This window comes from Lathamus discolor, chromosome 5 (genome assembly GCF_037157495.1).
Source record: "Lathamus discolor isolate bLatDis1 chromosome 5, bLatDis1.hap1, whole genome shotgun sequence".
Classification (NCBI taxonomy): domain Eukaryota; kingdom Metazoa; phylum Chordata; class Aves; order Psittaciformes; family Psittacidae; genus Lathamus; species Lathamus discolor.
This window is the reverse complement of record NC_088888.1, coordinates 125,374,181-125,389,726: the sequence shown is the minus strand read 5'-3', so window position 1 is coordinate 125,389,726 and position 15,546 is coordinate 125,374,181. Positions and strand designations below refer to the sequence as shown.

At 46.5% G+C, this 15,546-nt stretch overlaps 1 protein-coding gene across 3 annotated transcripts in view; it reads right to left on the bottom strand.

Annotated features, from left to right (window-relative positions):
• Positions 1–15,546, bottom strand: part of RALGAPA2 (Ral GTPase activating protein catalytic subunit alpha 2) — a 115,788-nt gene that overhangs the window by 79,899 nt on the left and 20,343 nt on the right. For all 3 annotated transcript variants that reach the window (XR_010613416.1, XM_065682595.1, XM_065682597.1), the window contains exons 5-16: positions 13,296–13,339; positions 12,849–13,023; positions 12,177–12,292; positions 11,661–11,799; positions 10,163–10,362; positions 8,401–8,631; positions 5,319–5,492; positions 4,308–4,442; positions 3,552–3,700; positions 3,000–3,111; positions 2,064–2,301; positions 1,374–1,538 (exon numbers count right to left, since the gene is read on the bottom strand). Coding sequence is in view for 2 of the 3 variants with exons in the window: in XM_065682595.1 (XP_065538667.1) it covers positions 1,374–1,538; positions 2,064–2,301; positions 3,000–3,111; positions 3,552–3,700; positions 4,308–4,442; positions 5,319–5,492; positions 8,401–8,631; positions 10,163–10,362; positions 11,661–11,799; positions 12,177–12,292; positions 12,849–13,023; positions 13,296–13,339 (1,878 nt within the window). In the remaining variant the exon portion in view is untranslated. The remainder of the gene's footprint in view (positions 1–1,373; positions 1,539–2,063; positions 2,302–2,999; positions 3,112–3,551; positions 3,701–4,307; positions 4,443–5,318; positions 5,493–8,400; positions 8,632–10,162; positions 10,363–11,660; positions 11,800–12,176; positions 12,293–12,848; positions 13,024–13,295; positions 13,340–15,546) is intronic.

Genomic DNA, 15,546 nt, shown 5'->3' with positions numbered 1-15,546 from the left:
ACAATGAAACACAACAATATGGGGGGAAAAAAATTACACCATTAAGCCCAGAAGTTTTTCCTATGAGCTCTAAGTCAATAATATGCAACTGCATCACAGCAGCTCCCCCACAGGGAATATTTCATTCTGCCAGTGCACAGTTCCTGTCTCTGGGCTGATTTGACTTTACCCTCTTCTCTTTGCCCCAGAGGATCTGTAGCAGAACATACAGCTCAAAAATAGACTGGAAAACTTGCTGAAACTGATCTGAAGACAGAGCTGCCTCTGGTTTGGCTTGTGAAACTGTGCATCCCGGCTCCAGGCTGGGTAAAGCCCAAGCACCGTGCTCTGAGCAGACCTGCTCTGAGCTGGAGGTTAGACTTGAAAAACCCTTGATGATCAACACCTCCAGGTTCTCTCGACTGCTCTGGCGAGCAGAGATATCTCTCCCCTAGAGAGAACTAGGGCAGAAACGCTGTGACAAGAGCTAACACTGGAGCACAAATAGGAACTCACTGGATTTGAAAGTAAAACAGACACAAAGAATGACTGACTCCATTGACAAAATGTTTTGTGATCTAAGCTGAAGCCTGTGGCTTAGTCATGAAGCCTTAAGCCTCAAAACATACAAAATCACCTGCAAATTCTCCTGGTAAGAAAAACATCTGTTAGGATGGGGGCAGGAAGCTGCACAGTGAAATCTGTCCTATTCAAAAGCAGGTTTTCTATGGAGTTTTCTCACCCTTATCCCACTGCGCTGGAACACAGAACCATGCTACCATGAAATAAAGAGATCAGATTCAAGCTGCTGAAATGCTTGAAAAATCAGATATCTGTTCCGTGCCTGGGGTCTCACACATGCCCCATCATTCCTCACCTCTGTTCTCCTTTCTCCTGTTTTCCTCTTTACAGAGGTAAACATGAGAGAGAAAAGGAAAAGGAGATGCTGTATATATCTCATCATGCCAATTAAGAGGAAGCAAAAAAAGGGAGTAAGAAAGGATGAAATTGTTTGCTACGTGTCTGGCTTACCTTGTGCTCCCAGTCAATAGCTGTGTGAAAGGACAGAAGCACCAGGTACTATCTGACTGATGTTAATAAATCCTTTCTTATCAAATCATAAATAGGAATGGGATGTACTTTACAGAAAACCACAGTGTGCACGGGACTAACTTGCAATTAAATGTAAAGTGCTTCAAAGCATCTATTTAGAGTCTTCCAAAATACTTGGATTATCTGTTCACAGTGGCAGTGGTCAGGACATCCAGCCACAGGTATACAGCATCTCTGCTCAGTCATTTAAGTTGCACTACTTCTGGAAGCAGGCACAACTCAAAGGCAGATTTAACACACGAGTGTTCGAGGATACAAGCATTTAGTTCTTTATGGCTAACCTGTTGCTCTCTGACGAACAATATTTCTTGCCTTCTCAACCCCTGGGGCTCCAGAGGTTGTGGCACTTCTAAATCTCATCGGCTCCACAACTTCAGGATGGCTTTTCCAGCTTAATGAGAAAGATCTTCCCACTACAGCTGTCTTCTGAGGCTCCAAAATGCCACCTTAGAGAGAAAACAAGCAAAACCCTCAGTCATTGCATGCTTTGGCACATGTTTCTGCTAAGTATGAATGGGCTTACATGCACTCAGGCATGAAAAACATTCACCTTTTAAACAACACAGGTGAACTTTTACTATCAGTAAAAACCAATCACTGCTTCAACTATGTGCATCAATTGTAAGTGGCACATAAATGCAGCTAAAATACTTTAATGAAGGTTAAGAAAGAGACATGGAACAGAATTCCTGCACTGCTGACTAGGCCAGACCACAGCACTGGAAACCACGTTTCACTGCCACTACACAGCAAAGACTGATTTTAAGTGCGTACTAAAACCTGCTTCTTCTATTGACCCCAATTACCTTTCCTCCCACAGTGAGAATACACAAATCCAAAGCACTTCACATTTGATTAAACAGGTTCTTACATTAGATTAAGGAGTATTTAATGTTAGATTAAATCAAATTAATTTTTGAGATTAAATATTTAACTTGTTGGATGCAAAAGGCACTGAAGCACAGACCAACCTTTCCCTCTCTGTTTCTTTTCTTTCTGTTCACTGAGCTTATCCAAGGGCAAGTTTGTCATCTCCACCCCGTACACGGTTCTGGCCAGCACGGCTGTCAGAGAGTCCATGATGTTGGCCCACTCAGTGATGAGCTCCTCCCAGTCGGTCAGGGAGGACAGGACACTGAGCAGCTCATCCCACAGATCCCGGGAGATGTACACGCTCAGGTTGGCTCTGATCCACGCCACGATGAGGGTCTGAGAGACAGAAATGAGTGACAGCTCATGAATCCAGTACGACAACCCTGACCCATGTTGCTGAAGTCAGCAGCGACCTGCACATTAGCACTGAGTATTCGTGATGCACAGGCAGTGTCTTTCATCAAAAAACCATCCCCAGGCATCAGGGGGTAAATAACTGTGAAAGTTGGTCACTAAGGAAATCTAAACATTCCCAAACACATGCCTCAGGTGGTCTGTATGTTCCCTGGCAAACTGAAATAAACTCCGACTAATAATGATGATGATGATGAAGAACTGTCTCCTATATCTACAGAGTGATCTCAGTGACTGAGCTACGTCTGTGACACTCAGGCCTGGACACTGTAGAAGCTTCTGAAGTACAACAGGAAGTATAAATATTTTCATGTCATTCAATGTGCCTCAGTAGTGATGTGCCAGCTGGACTTAGTTACATCAAGCTTACACCTTAGAGATACCCCCAGACTGTGAGCCTGCGTGTTCTACCACTGTCACAGAGCCCTGAGGAACAGATCAAATCAGCTTGTCCCCCTCTGTTAGGAGCAATTTACAAAGTAATTCCTTGTAGTACTGCAAAGGAGAATCTCTTCATGGTTTCGAAGTAGGTTTCACAGCATTTAACTAAAACTATGGGTAAGCATCATGGAGAACCAACATAAACCCCCCAAACAAACCAACCAGCCCCAGTCACTCACTCGGAAAAGCAATCCTGACATGCTTTGAGCGAACGCATCTTTGATCTGGTTTTCCTTTGGCTTCTGCATCACAGCTTCTGTTATTCTAAGGAGTATCTGTAACATCTGCTCCCTGGAGCCAAAACAAAATTGCACTTTGTGTTCACAGGTTCTATCAATTGCACTCGTTAATTTTCATGTACCAAAACCCCCTCTTAATTCTCCAGTGAGCTTGACTTATAATGTCATCACACTTGAGACTTCACAGATCAAAACATTCACAGTGCACTTCACAGTGCAAACCATTAGTTTGCTGTGGACAATAGAAACTCACTTCTGAGAGGAGCAGTCAGGAATGGCAACACCAGCCAGAACCCACGTCAAATCACACAATGATGTGGACTCAGCAGAACCTGCAAGCTCACAGATCCATTCCGAGGCAAGTCACCAGGGTAACTGACACAGGAAGGTCAGTCCCTGGGAGAGCCAGTCTGTTCCCTACCCAATAGTTCTCCCATAAGACTTAAATGTTGATAATTTCCTATTAAACAATGCAGAATTTATTAAGCTTACCATGTCTTTTTATTCATAGATAGCTCCATTATCATGCGCCTAAAGATGCTCAGAACGGCTTTGCAAGCATCCACCTGCTCCTTCAGCAGCACAGGGACTTCAGGGCAGGGTTCCAGCAAGAAAACATTGGCAGAGTTTGTCAGGAACACCTTCAGAACAGGCATTGACAGGCAGTTTATGTGGTGTCAGGAATAAAGAAAGCACTTGTTCTCCTCCAGGCAAACCCTGCACTTTCCTTAGAGCAGGTTTCATGTTTTACCTATCACTTGGTTCTGCTGCACTGTTCCAGCAACAACTCAGGTGGCATTCCAGACCCAGCAAAGGCACGTGGCACACACTGTGGGTTTGAGTACCTCTGCTATGCGCTGAGGCAAGGGCACCACTCCTCCAGCTACTCATGCTCTGGCATTGCATGCCTCAGCAGCCACCAGTATTCCCCATAACTAGGCTCAGCGAGAGCAAGTGTACAGTTCTGACTGATTCCCAGTACCCACAGCAGAAAAACATGAACTTTCTGTCACAAAATATAGCTATCTGGCTTCAAGATATATGAAGCCCTGGGACCATACATTATAAAAAGTTATAAATGAAGTGCAAATCCTAGCTTACAAAGCCCATCAACTGCTGGTAGTTGTTTTCCTTGATCTCAGAGGCTGTATTATAACTTGCAGTGTGAGTTACATGACTAGCTTAAATGATGAAGTGATGAGGTTATGTGATCCGGTTACAGCCCCGTTCCCCTCCTACAGACCACACCTGTAATGCAGCTTGAGCACCAGCTTTAACGTTTCTGTCCTCCTCTTCCAGCACACATCCCCTGTTAACAGCACTGGTGAAGGAGTACGTCCTGCCCCAGCTCGAGGAGCGCTTGTGTCCCGAGTGCTCAGAGAGCTGTCAAACACAGACTGCGTTAGTGATGAGCAGGAAGGAGTGTGCCCGTATTTAACCTAAAGCATTTAAGCTGTCAACAGCAAAAAGGGGACCTCTCATGTCCTGCTTCATTTCAGCAAGGAAGGCACATCTGCTGTTGCCTGATCTCTGAACAAACAGACGGTATGTGGAATATAAAGGTTCATAAAACTTTGAAGGCTCTGTTATTTGAAATATTTCATATCACATTTTATAGTTACTCACTGTAGTAATATCCGAATTCAAGCCTGGCAAAACTGTAAGTTCTCTACAAATAATCTGTCAAAACGTTGTAATTCTCACTGTGTTTTTACAACTCAAACCTCCTTCTCAGTACAACAAAACCTCCCTTAAACAGCTTCACAGTGTCAGCAGTGTCAAAGTCAACTTTTACTGATGTTCAGTATAGGCTATTAAAATGATGCACAGGATCTGTATCTACCCTTTGATTTCCTAGACTAACCCAAGTATTTCACCCAGTACATACAAACCAGTACATATTGTCAGATTCTGAAGTACCCACCACCAAAAAGAACTAGTCTTACATGCACGAGGCCAACAATGTGAATGTTAACACTGCAGAACCTATCAGTAATTTGCTCCATTCAGTTCTTGCTGCCACGTCAGTGCAAGCAGGGAATAAGCAACAAGTCATGTATTTCAATACAGCTGCAATCTCTCTCTGCACTCTGCAAGTGCTACTGAGCACTCAGTAGTTATTTTGAGGCCCTAAATAAAAGCCTATCTTAATCTTGATTTTCCACACGTTTTTAAGCTGTTAATCATTTACACTGAGAGTCTGAACTTCAGTCATGTGCTGTAGGTGACAGGATGGAGTAGGTAACAGTGATGCCATACATGTTTACCATCCGTTTGCACTGAGGAATCTTCCAGGTTGTCACCAGCATCCTGCCCATCATCCTTCTTGTCTGGCTCTTCCATGAACACGGGCTTCTCCTGCAGTATCCACTTCTGATACACCTTAACCACTTTCCGTGTTGCAGATACATCACAAGGTGGCAACAGAAAAGCCTGAATTGAAAAGTTAACTCATTTTACTAAACCTAGGACACAGAAGTGCATGCATACATGAACACACCCACACGAGCACCATGACCAACACAGCCCAAAAGAGGAAGGACACAATTCTTACTCTTCCGTCTGTACCAGGAGGAGTTATGATTCACCAACAGCCCCTGCACATACCTGCATCATTCACAGCCCCCAATGACTTCCACACCACGTTTGTTGGGACAACCCCAAGCGGTGGCTGTTGCCCTCTGCAAGGTCTCTGACTCCACCTGGATTCAGCCCACAGGCCGTCACCAGCTCCAGGGACTGGCAGGCACAGACTGGGAACTGCTCTGCACCTCCTGGAGAAGGCATCTCCCTGTCCCGCCAGCAGTGGGTGATGTGAAGAGCCACCTCAGGAGGTGCACATAGAGACAAGGCAGTGAGCTGTGACAAGGGTAACAGCGGCTGGCACTCCATCCTTTCCCACTGGAGCTGTGCATTTGTGCCCAACATGCTGCTCAGTATCTGTATCTAGGAGTCATGCTGTACAGATACCCTCTCCCAAAGCTCCCAAAGGCTGCACTGGCTGCTTCTCCACATACCTGTGGGCCTTAGGAGACTGGAAACAATACAGTGACAGACCTGTGCACTGCAGTGAATAGGCACAGAAATCAATACCTGAAAACGTCATCTTATAATAAAAAAAAACCATTTTGCCAACAAAAAAAGTTGGTATCAATACGCATTGTGTTATAAAAACACTAGAGGGGAAAACACATTTTTCATACTGAAAAATAGGTTTTTTTCAACTCTGAAGAGGTGACCCACTCTTTGTGATCAACAGGGCCACAAGCTGTAGCACCTCCTACCCCAGTCTAGCTGCAAACCCATTGCAAGGGCACACTGCCCGGGTCAGGGGAAATCACATCACACCACACGCTTCCTTGTCTCTGTCCAGCAGGAAGCGCAACACCCAGCAGCTGGTTCAACAGAAATGGAAGGGTTATAGCAAAAGCAAGTTCAACTGTGCCATACAGCAAGGGTGTGAAATTACTGAGCATGTCTTCACAGACACTGTCAACTTATGAAGGATACAGAACCTGGAAGAGCCACAAGCCAGCTACTACAACAGTAGAGAAACAAGAGCTCACCAGCGGGAGGAATGGGCATGACACAGAGTGCTTTCAGAAAGGCAAAAAAGTGGGGTAGAAAGGAAAAGGAAAGCAGGGGAAGGAAAGCAGGGGAAGGAAAGCAGAATTCACAGTGCCGAGTGAGCTTCCTGTAAGGGAGCATAAACACAAACCGGATGCAAACACCATTATCTGTCTCAGTTCCTGAACACAGACCATACCGAACAGAGGCATCGCGGAGCCTTTGTTCCCTGCAGCGGGTCCAACCTCACACGCTGCGAACACACACCAGGAGAGGGCAGCAAGTCACAGCGCTTCGGAACCACCCAAGTCCTGCCTCCAGCCCCACTGCTGCCCCCTGCCCCACTGCTGCCTCCTGCCCCACTGCTGCCCCCTGCCCCACTGCTGCCTCCTGCCCCACTGCTGCCTCCTGAGCCACTGCTGCCCCCTGCCCCACTGCTGCCCCCTGCCCCACTGCTGCCTCCTGCCCCACTGCTGCCCCCTGCCCCACTGCTGCCTCCTGAGCCACTGCTGCCCCCTGCCCCACTGCTGCCTCCTGAGCCACTGCTGCCACCTGCCCCACTGCTGCCCCCTGCCCCACTGCTGCCCCCTGCCCCACTGCTGCCTCCTGCCCCACTGCTGCCCCCTGCCCCACTGCTGCCTCCTCCCCCAGTGCCAGCCATGCACTGAAAAGCACCAAGACAGGCTCCTAAATCCATACAAAGGTTCCTAATCTGTGCCACACGAGGCACTTCACAGTGAAGCTTGTGAATGATGCTCACTGAGCTGCTGGAGAGCAGCTCCTGCACCTTTGTGTCACCTGGAACTGCTGCTTTAACCAATTTCTACCTCGGGCCCAGAAAAAACAATGGCAAAATCAAAAAAACCCAACAGGAAACAAAAAATTCCAAACCAAAGCAAAGTCCAATGAACCGAGACCCCCAACCAACCAACCCAACAAAGAGAAAACGGCCTCTCCAGCAGGGCCACACGCATGAAAAGATGTCAAATTAATGACAAATACAAGCAGAAGCAATTAATATGCAACATTAAAGACTGATGTTGATCACAGGAACTAATTAAAATAACAAACTTGTAAGCTAATAGGCTTACAAGGCTGAGAGAGGCTGAGAAAGTTGGGGCTGTTCAGCCTGGAGAAGAGAAGCTGCGTGGAGACCTCAGAGCAGCCTTCCAGTACCTGAAGGGGGCCTATAGGGATGCTGGGGAGGGACTCTTCATCAGGGACTGCAGTGACAGGACAAGGGGTAACGGGTTAGAACTTAAACAGAGGAAGTTTAGATTGGAGATAAGGAGGAAATTCTTTCCTGTGAGGGTGGTGAGGCACTGGAATGGGTTGCCCAGGGAAGGTTGTGAGTGCTCCATCCCTGGCGGTGTTCAAGGCCAGGTTGGACAGAGCCTTGGGTGCCACGGTTTAGTGTGAGGTGTCCCTGTCCATGGCAGGGGCTTGGAACTGGATGATCTTAAGGTCCTTTCCAGCCCTAACTATTCTATGATTCTAACCGCTTTTTTACACACCTTTAAATTATAACCCAATACCAAGAACAACTGAAGCGGCCCATTCAACATTCTGGCACCAGCAACAACCTGCAGCTCCCATGAGTATGTCACAACACTGTTAAAGCCAGCCCTAGGAAGGACTCCAAGCTAAAGGGTGCTGGTGTGTCAGATCCAGTTTGAGCAGTTACCTGCCCACCAGCCTCTGCTATGTTCTGCCTCATAGCCATGACATTTGCCTTAGGGAAAGCACCCAACAGCCACTGAACAGAGGCACTGACCTGCCGGAACACCTCGTTCACGAAGTTCACGTAGCCCCGGGTGGACAAGAGGATCCTCTGCACCATGTCATAGACGGGGCGGTGCTGCTCCTCCACGCTGCAGAGGCTGGAGCTGCTGAGCCGTCTGTCGGACAGGCTGCTGCTGCTGGAGTGGCTCCGCTCCTGCTCGCCCGCGTGCGACGCGCCCATGTCCAGCTCTGCGGGTTTATCTTGGCTTGCACCACCAACAGTCTGGGCAGGGGAGAACACACACCTGAGTGAAGCAACATCCACCAACACCCTGGCACGTACACAGGCCTCGGGATGCTCGCGCTCTGTGCCACACAACCTGCTGGCATCCCGGCGCTCGGGAAGTGTCATTTTCAGTCTACTGCTTCATCCAAGAAGGAATTCGCTCTTACACTCTACACAATGCACACTTCACATGGGCCCCCAGCCCAGAACAGCAACTACCTTGCCCAGGTCATAAAGCAAAAAATGAGAGGGGTGCAGTGGAGGGAGTGGAGAAGGCACAGACGCAGGGGAGAGGAATCTCCAGGGCCCCTTGGCTTTGGGAAAGGGTGGCTCATAGCACTACTCTCACACATTATTATTCCTGATATGTCCTGGTCAGGTTTTGCTCTGCAATCACATGTATTTTGCACTCTGTTAGGCTGAAGTGATGCAGCCACGAGTAGGCAGAGGACTAAAAGTTGCTTCTGAGTTACCAGAATCTCAGCTTACACTGACACAAAGCATTACCCAAACACAGTTCTGCTTTCTGTTCGTGTTAGCGAGGCTGCCCTCTGTTCAGCCAAGTGGGCAGCAGTAGAGCAGCACTAACATCTCTGCTGCTTTTCACAAGGAAGCTTTGGGTGAGATTCAGCCTCACCAGCCAGGCCCAGGCTGCAGTCAGTGAGTTCAGAGCCACAGTGGTCAGCGTGTGCCCAAGGCTGGCACACACCAGCAGCTGAGTGCTAACTCCCAACCAGCTTCCATCCTGAGGGCAGCAATACCTTTACGCAACTCGAATTTGTGTGTCTGCTGTCTATAAAACTCGGGAAGAAGGGAACAGTTCTTTCTCCCAGCTCTGCCTGTTGGTGCACAGCAGTTTTAAAGGTGGAATTTCCAGTCAGAAAGAAAAGATCAATTAAAAAAGCACTTTCAGTTGCTCGTTTAGGGCCTCCAACTTCTACAGTGAACGGCTTCCAAACCAATTGACATGAAAATACACAGTTCTCCCACAATAGTTACTGCAGGCCACTGGAGCCAGACTCACCTATGATTCAAGAGAACGGAAGTTGGCATTGATCCTAAACTTTTAAGAGGAGGCTGGTGTCCCAAAGAAACACACCTATTCCTCCAAGACCCCTGCAGAGCCCCTGGTCCTAGAGAAGTCTCAACCAGCAACCTGAAAGTGCAGTCTTTTCCTAATATCTCACTGTACACAGCTGCTGTAAGCGAGAGGGAAACAAAGAGGCCTTTGATGTGCTGGGAAATGGTCCATGAACGAATGACAGTTTACAGATTGAATTCCGAAGGTCTGAACATAATACTGATGGTGCTGGGGAAGCAAATAGCTATGAGAGAAAAGCCACAAACTTCTAGTGGATTCCTGAGGGGTTTCCCTTGGAGACTCCCTCCTCCGTCAAAGTACAAGTAGGCAAATACATCATTTATTCACTCAGGGGTAGAATTTCTTCCCTGCTCCCGTTGTCAGTGCACGGTGATCATGCACCAGGTCAGTACGGACATAAGGAAAGAGAGAGGAACTTCAAAGCACCTGAATGATTTTAGGGAGCATTTCCCCCCCATTTTTCGTGTTCTGAACAGCAGGCACGTATTTCTTCTCGAGGAAGAAGGTAACAAGCCACTTAATGAAAACAACTCGAGCTGCCATGTAGGGGATCTTGGTGCTATAGACGCTCTCATTGTTCCGCATTGCAGGGATGTACACTGGCCTCGGTCTTACATCAGGAATATCTGAGGAGATAAAAAGAGAAGATAGAAAGAAAAACTCATCTGAGAAAACTGTAATTGCTTCCAGACTGTGGTTAAATGTCCTGAACATGTCACCAGCATCTCCTCCATATGAACTAATGGATGCAGTAACTGATTGCTTTTATTACAGTAATGCTTACATTGTCAGAATTTTGTTACTCCTAAAGAAAAGCAAGAACACAAAAGCAGAGATTTTCCCTGCAGGTTATAATTGGTACCATGCAAAACAAAGGAAAGCAAAGGAGAAGGGCTGCAAAAAGAAGGGCAAAACCTGAAACGAAGAACTACTATTACAGTGTTGGTTAATGTCGTAAGTTTCACAGAGTTTTATTAATGAAGTACAGAGAGAAAGAGAAGAGGCTCTGGAACACTCCACAGTGCAAAGACTGAGAAGAAAAAGGATGCTTGGTGCAAAGAGCATTGAACAAGCTGAAATAAAAGAAAGAAAACACATGGGAAGAAGTGGAAGGTTGCTGAAGGGAGACAGGGTTGGGTCACAATTCACTCAGATGCTTAGAGTCAGGGAAAAGTCACTGGTGCACAGCTCAAAGACATGGAAGGCCTGGGCTGGAGCTGTGAACGGAGCTGAGGTGGCACCGAGGTGAGCTTAGACACTAAATATTAAAGTGCAAAGGACAGGAATTAGATGTCAGAGGATTGGGGAAGGATGATGAAGAGGCTGCAGTACACCAAGTGAGGATTAACACCACTGCTCCTATTGACTCCCATACATAATTCAGCAGAAAATTAGGAAAAATGTAAGAGTTTCTGAATTAACATGTTTTTAATCCTGCAGCTGCAGATGTACATCTTACCTCCTTTCATTTGGCCCTTCTTGCCCATCTTCTCTTCAAGGAAACAACAAGTAAACTGACAGTAACTAAGTTAGCTGCTCCCTCAGCCTGAGGCAGCTTGCTGGTTCTTTAACAAACCCATCAGAGAGTATGTTCTGTCATTACACATCACAGTTACAGAGTCCTTAGTCACTCCATGTAAATGCTATGTCTGCGGAGATGCCCTTAGGAAAAGAAAACCAGGCCAGGCCTTATGCAGCCTGAGCAGCAGCAGCTTCCTGGACTGCCACAGAAAAGCAGGAGTTTGCTACAAATATCAATCAAATACAATCAAAATATGCTACAAAAACATCAACTTCTGAGGAGTTTTCCTCCCTCATCTCATTCAGCAGAACTATGGTGATATGAGGCAGGGAACAGAGATGCTACTGAGAACAGTCACTGTTACCTTCTTTTTCGACTTACAGGACAGAATTCACTACTCACCCAGAACAGGCTTGTAGAGGTTGGTCAGCTTTGTGAACGATGGAAACAAGTGAGGAAGGTAGTATTTTCTAAACAAGGTAAAGAGAAACTTAAACCCAGTGTCTTGGTTCTCCTTATTCTTCCACTCTAAGCTTGCAGCCTTTGTCATGGAGTTAGAGAGAAACAAACAAACAAGATAAAATAGTCTTCTCAGCTCTGCAAAGAGAACAAACTGCATCTTTACCCCAGATCAATTTTCTACATGCAACCACAAGCACATAAAGCAGTCAGTTATCCTGCAAGTTTGGATAATATTCAGCAATTCTTATCACAAGTGTGCAAAACTTCTTATTTTAGCGAAAACAGCCCAAGGAAATAGCTTTAGGATGACCTTTCTTTTAAAAACAAGAGTAAGAAAGTGCAGAATACAGCTTCTTCCTGTGGAGCGGCAAAACCAGCTCCGTGCAGGTACAACACAGACTGAACTTCTTACTATAAGTATGAATATGAAGAGTTAAAACCATATATCCTCCCCACCTGAATCACCATGTATTTTAACAGCAGCTGAAGAAAATAGCAGGTTTGGTCTTCAGCAATTTTCTCTCCAGAGACTGCTGGCACAAGTGGGGTTATTTCTTCTGGAGAAATCTTGGCTAAAAGAAAAAGAAACTGTTTTAAGCAGAGAAACCCAAAAAATAGTCAAATAAAAGGTATTTTCTAGAAACAGATGAATCTGAAGACAACCGTTAATGCACTCCTAAGTTGTATGAAGTCAGTAACCACTTGGGCTTCCCATGCTTCCCCAAGCCCTACCACATACAATCGAAGGTGGCAGCAGCCTCTGCCTGACAGCAGTCGGGGGGGGCTTAACACAAGCAGTCACTGCAGGTTAACTGCACATCTCCGCACCTACTCGTTGTGCAGTAACATGTTCATAGAGCTGCAGCTCCAGCCGAAACACAAACTAACCCCCCACACAAGCCAACCATGAACCAACAAACCCAGCGTTCTGAACTGAGAATGGCAAGACCAGAAGGCTGCACAGCTGCACTAAATACAATAGCTTGGCAAATTCGGTCCGTCTCTGAACCAGAAAGACAAACATCATTCACGTAACACCTGCCCCACGAGAAGCTCTGCAGCTCCACCACAAGCCCAGTGGCAGGAGAAGCAATGTGCCCCTCATGGAAATGGTGTTCATTTACTCACCATCCGGTGAATTCGGAGGACTAATGAGGTTATCCAGTGTACAGGGACCTCGGGAGGAGGTAAGAGGTGGAAAGCCAGGCACGAGGCATGCAAATATTAATATCTGCTCTTCCCCACAGTTAGTCTGAAGCGCTTGGAGCCAGAGGAGAAACAGGCGGATTCCTTCACATCTTATCTACAAGGGAACGATGTTGTAGCAGAAGATATTAAAACAAATTTGTAAGTACAGTAACAGTGACATCGGGAAGAAATGAACAGCAAAATGACTGAGGATAAATATTAAAATAAACTAGGATTACAACAATCAAATCTGTGGTTAAAAGGCGAATAAGTAACATTACGAAACCCAACAAGCTGAAAACCACGGATAATGGAAAACTGTACAGTAATACACCTCATAGGAACCCAAGTGAAAAGCACTATGAATGCATCGTCCCAGAGAAATACCTTGAGAGAATTCCCAGTGTGCAAAAGTTTCTTCAGAATCGACCCTGGGTGAGAAGAAGGAAACAGGCACATGTCAGATCCAGAGATGGACACTGCCAACACTATGGGGTATAAAGAGTACCACAGAAAGGCCAGTTCAGTGCTATTTGCTATGTGGGTACTGAGAAGGGTCCTAGGAAAGGAAGACCATGGGTTGAAAACCCCAAAGTGAATACAGTTACAACCATACTCATCATCGGCAGCGCTACAAGATTAAACGTGACTTATCTTTCCAGTGGGGTACTTTGGGTCCAGCCAGCTGACAGTTTCTCAAATTACTCTCATTAAACATAAGCTACGGAGGGGGAATTTCGAGTTACTGGATTTGGAGAAATCTTCCTTACTCCTAACTGGTAGGATTAATGCATACGAATACACTCACACTGACAGCAGTGGTGAGAAAATGATGCTAGCAACCCGCACGGCATTCATGTCTATCAACACAGCTATGAAACTGCAAAATGCTTCAGTTCTGCTTTTAGAGATTCCAAACCAACCGCCCTGCCCTTCAAATCAGAGGGATTATGCCTCAAACGCTCCAGGTAAAGCATGGCTTTAATCCAGTTCTGAGAAAAGTAACACGACAGAGCACTCAGCTGCTCATCCCCCTGCGTCTGTGAACTCTGTACATCCCTGAATGGCAGCCTCCCCTCAGGATCTCACCATTCCACAGGACTAAATGGAACTCCTAACATACATAGCAAACAGACTTCAATGCATGGGAACATCAAGCACGACTCACGAGGTACAGCTGTAAATAACTGCCCCGCCAAATTCTGCAGCTCATTCATCAGGCTCAGGTGAAAACTTACCCAAATACGACTATCCAAAAGAAGCAGAAATATAAAGAATACACCAGCTCCAGAACAACTGACTGAGCCCAACCTGCTCTGCACTAGTTCAGGTGAAATGGCAGTCAAGTGCTCAAGCACATGTCTCCTTTTGTTCCCATCAGTGCTAACTGGGAATGTGACAAGACTCCTTCCTTAACCTTTAACTTCCACTCCGTAGTTGTGCACCAGCAAACGCCCTGTGTTGATGGTAACATGGCAGCTGATAGAATGGTGCTGGAGGCAAACCCTACTGCTTGGAGGGAATACCCCCCTCTCCCCCAGCAGCTGAAACGTGCTTTAACAATCAGCAAACCCAAACCCTGTGAGTGCCCTGGCAGCATTTGGGACCGGCAGTTTCAAACCAGTGATGGATCGAAGATGTTGAATTCAGAGGAAATGATCAAGTTCAGGCACTTCACTGGATTTCAAGGTGCTCTATCACAGTGAACGCACTGCACCTTTCAGTATGGCTGTGTCCATTTAACTCCAGCTTTATTCTATGCAGTTAAATGAGGAGAGGAATAAAGTTTGCTTTCTGGCTCCTGTCTATGATCACAGGTCACAACATTCCCTATAGCAGCACTGGAGGCTGCAGGGAATATTTAAACCATTAAAAAGTTGACTTTCATCTAACTGAAGACAATGACAGTTCCTTTCCCATGGCATTAATGTTTGAATCCAATATTTAAATCTAGTGAAGAACTCCATACGAACTATATGAAATCCTCTAGTAAACATGATCATTGTGCAGAAGAATGAATCCTGCTTTTCTTACTGAGATCTCCAAAGCTGGGGAGTGACTAAACCAAGCCTGACACAATTTCTATTACCTTTAAGAGAAGCTAAGTATAGCAGAAGCAGATAGTGCTTCGAGCCAAGCACTTAACTGAGCTGGCAACTTTATCCTGTCCTGTCCCACGCATGTGCTTCAATACAATCTTCAGTTCATGCCTGTGAAACCTCTTCCTGCAGCACACCTGCCCCTCAAAGCATGCAGAGCGGACAGGAGGCTAGGGAATAAAGCAGAGCTTTACTAATGCCAGCACCACTCCCTGCTGGACCCCCCCTATTCCTTCCCTTGTTCCAGGAGGCACAATGTACAGTAAACCCCATGGCAGTCTGGGGAGGGAGCGCACAGGCTGTTGGGGTGACCCAGTGAGCACCACCATTGGTATCTGCTGTCTGTCATGGCCAGTGTCACGTCCTAGCGGCGTGCTTGGCAGGCCCTCAGCTATATGGGAATCGGTGGCAGACAGCTGGGGCCACGCTTGCACAAACACTGCATTCACAATTCCGCTTACACAGGACGGAAAGATCGCGGGCCACTCATTAGAAGAAAAACTGACCCAAAAGAGCTACCAAAGAGCTTGTATTTTTGT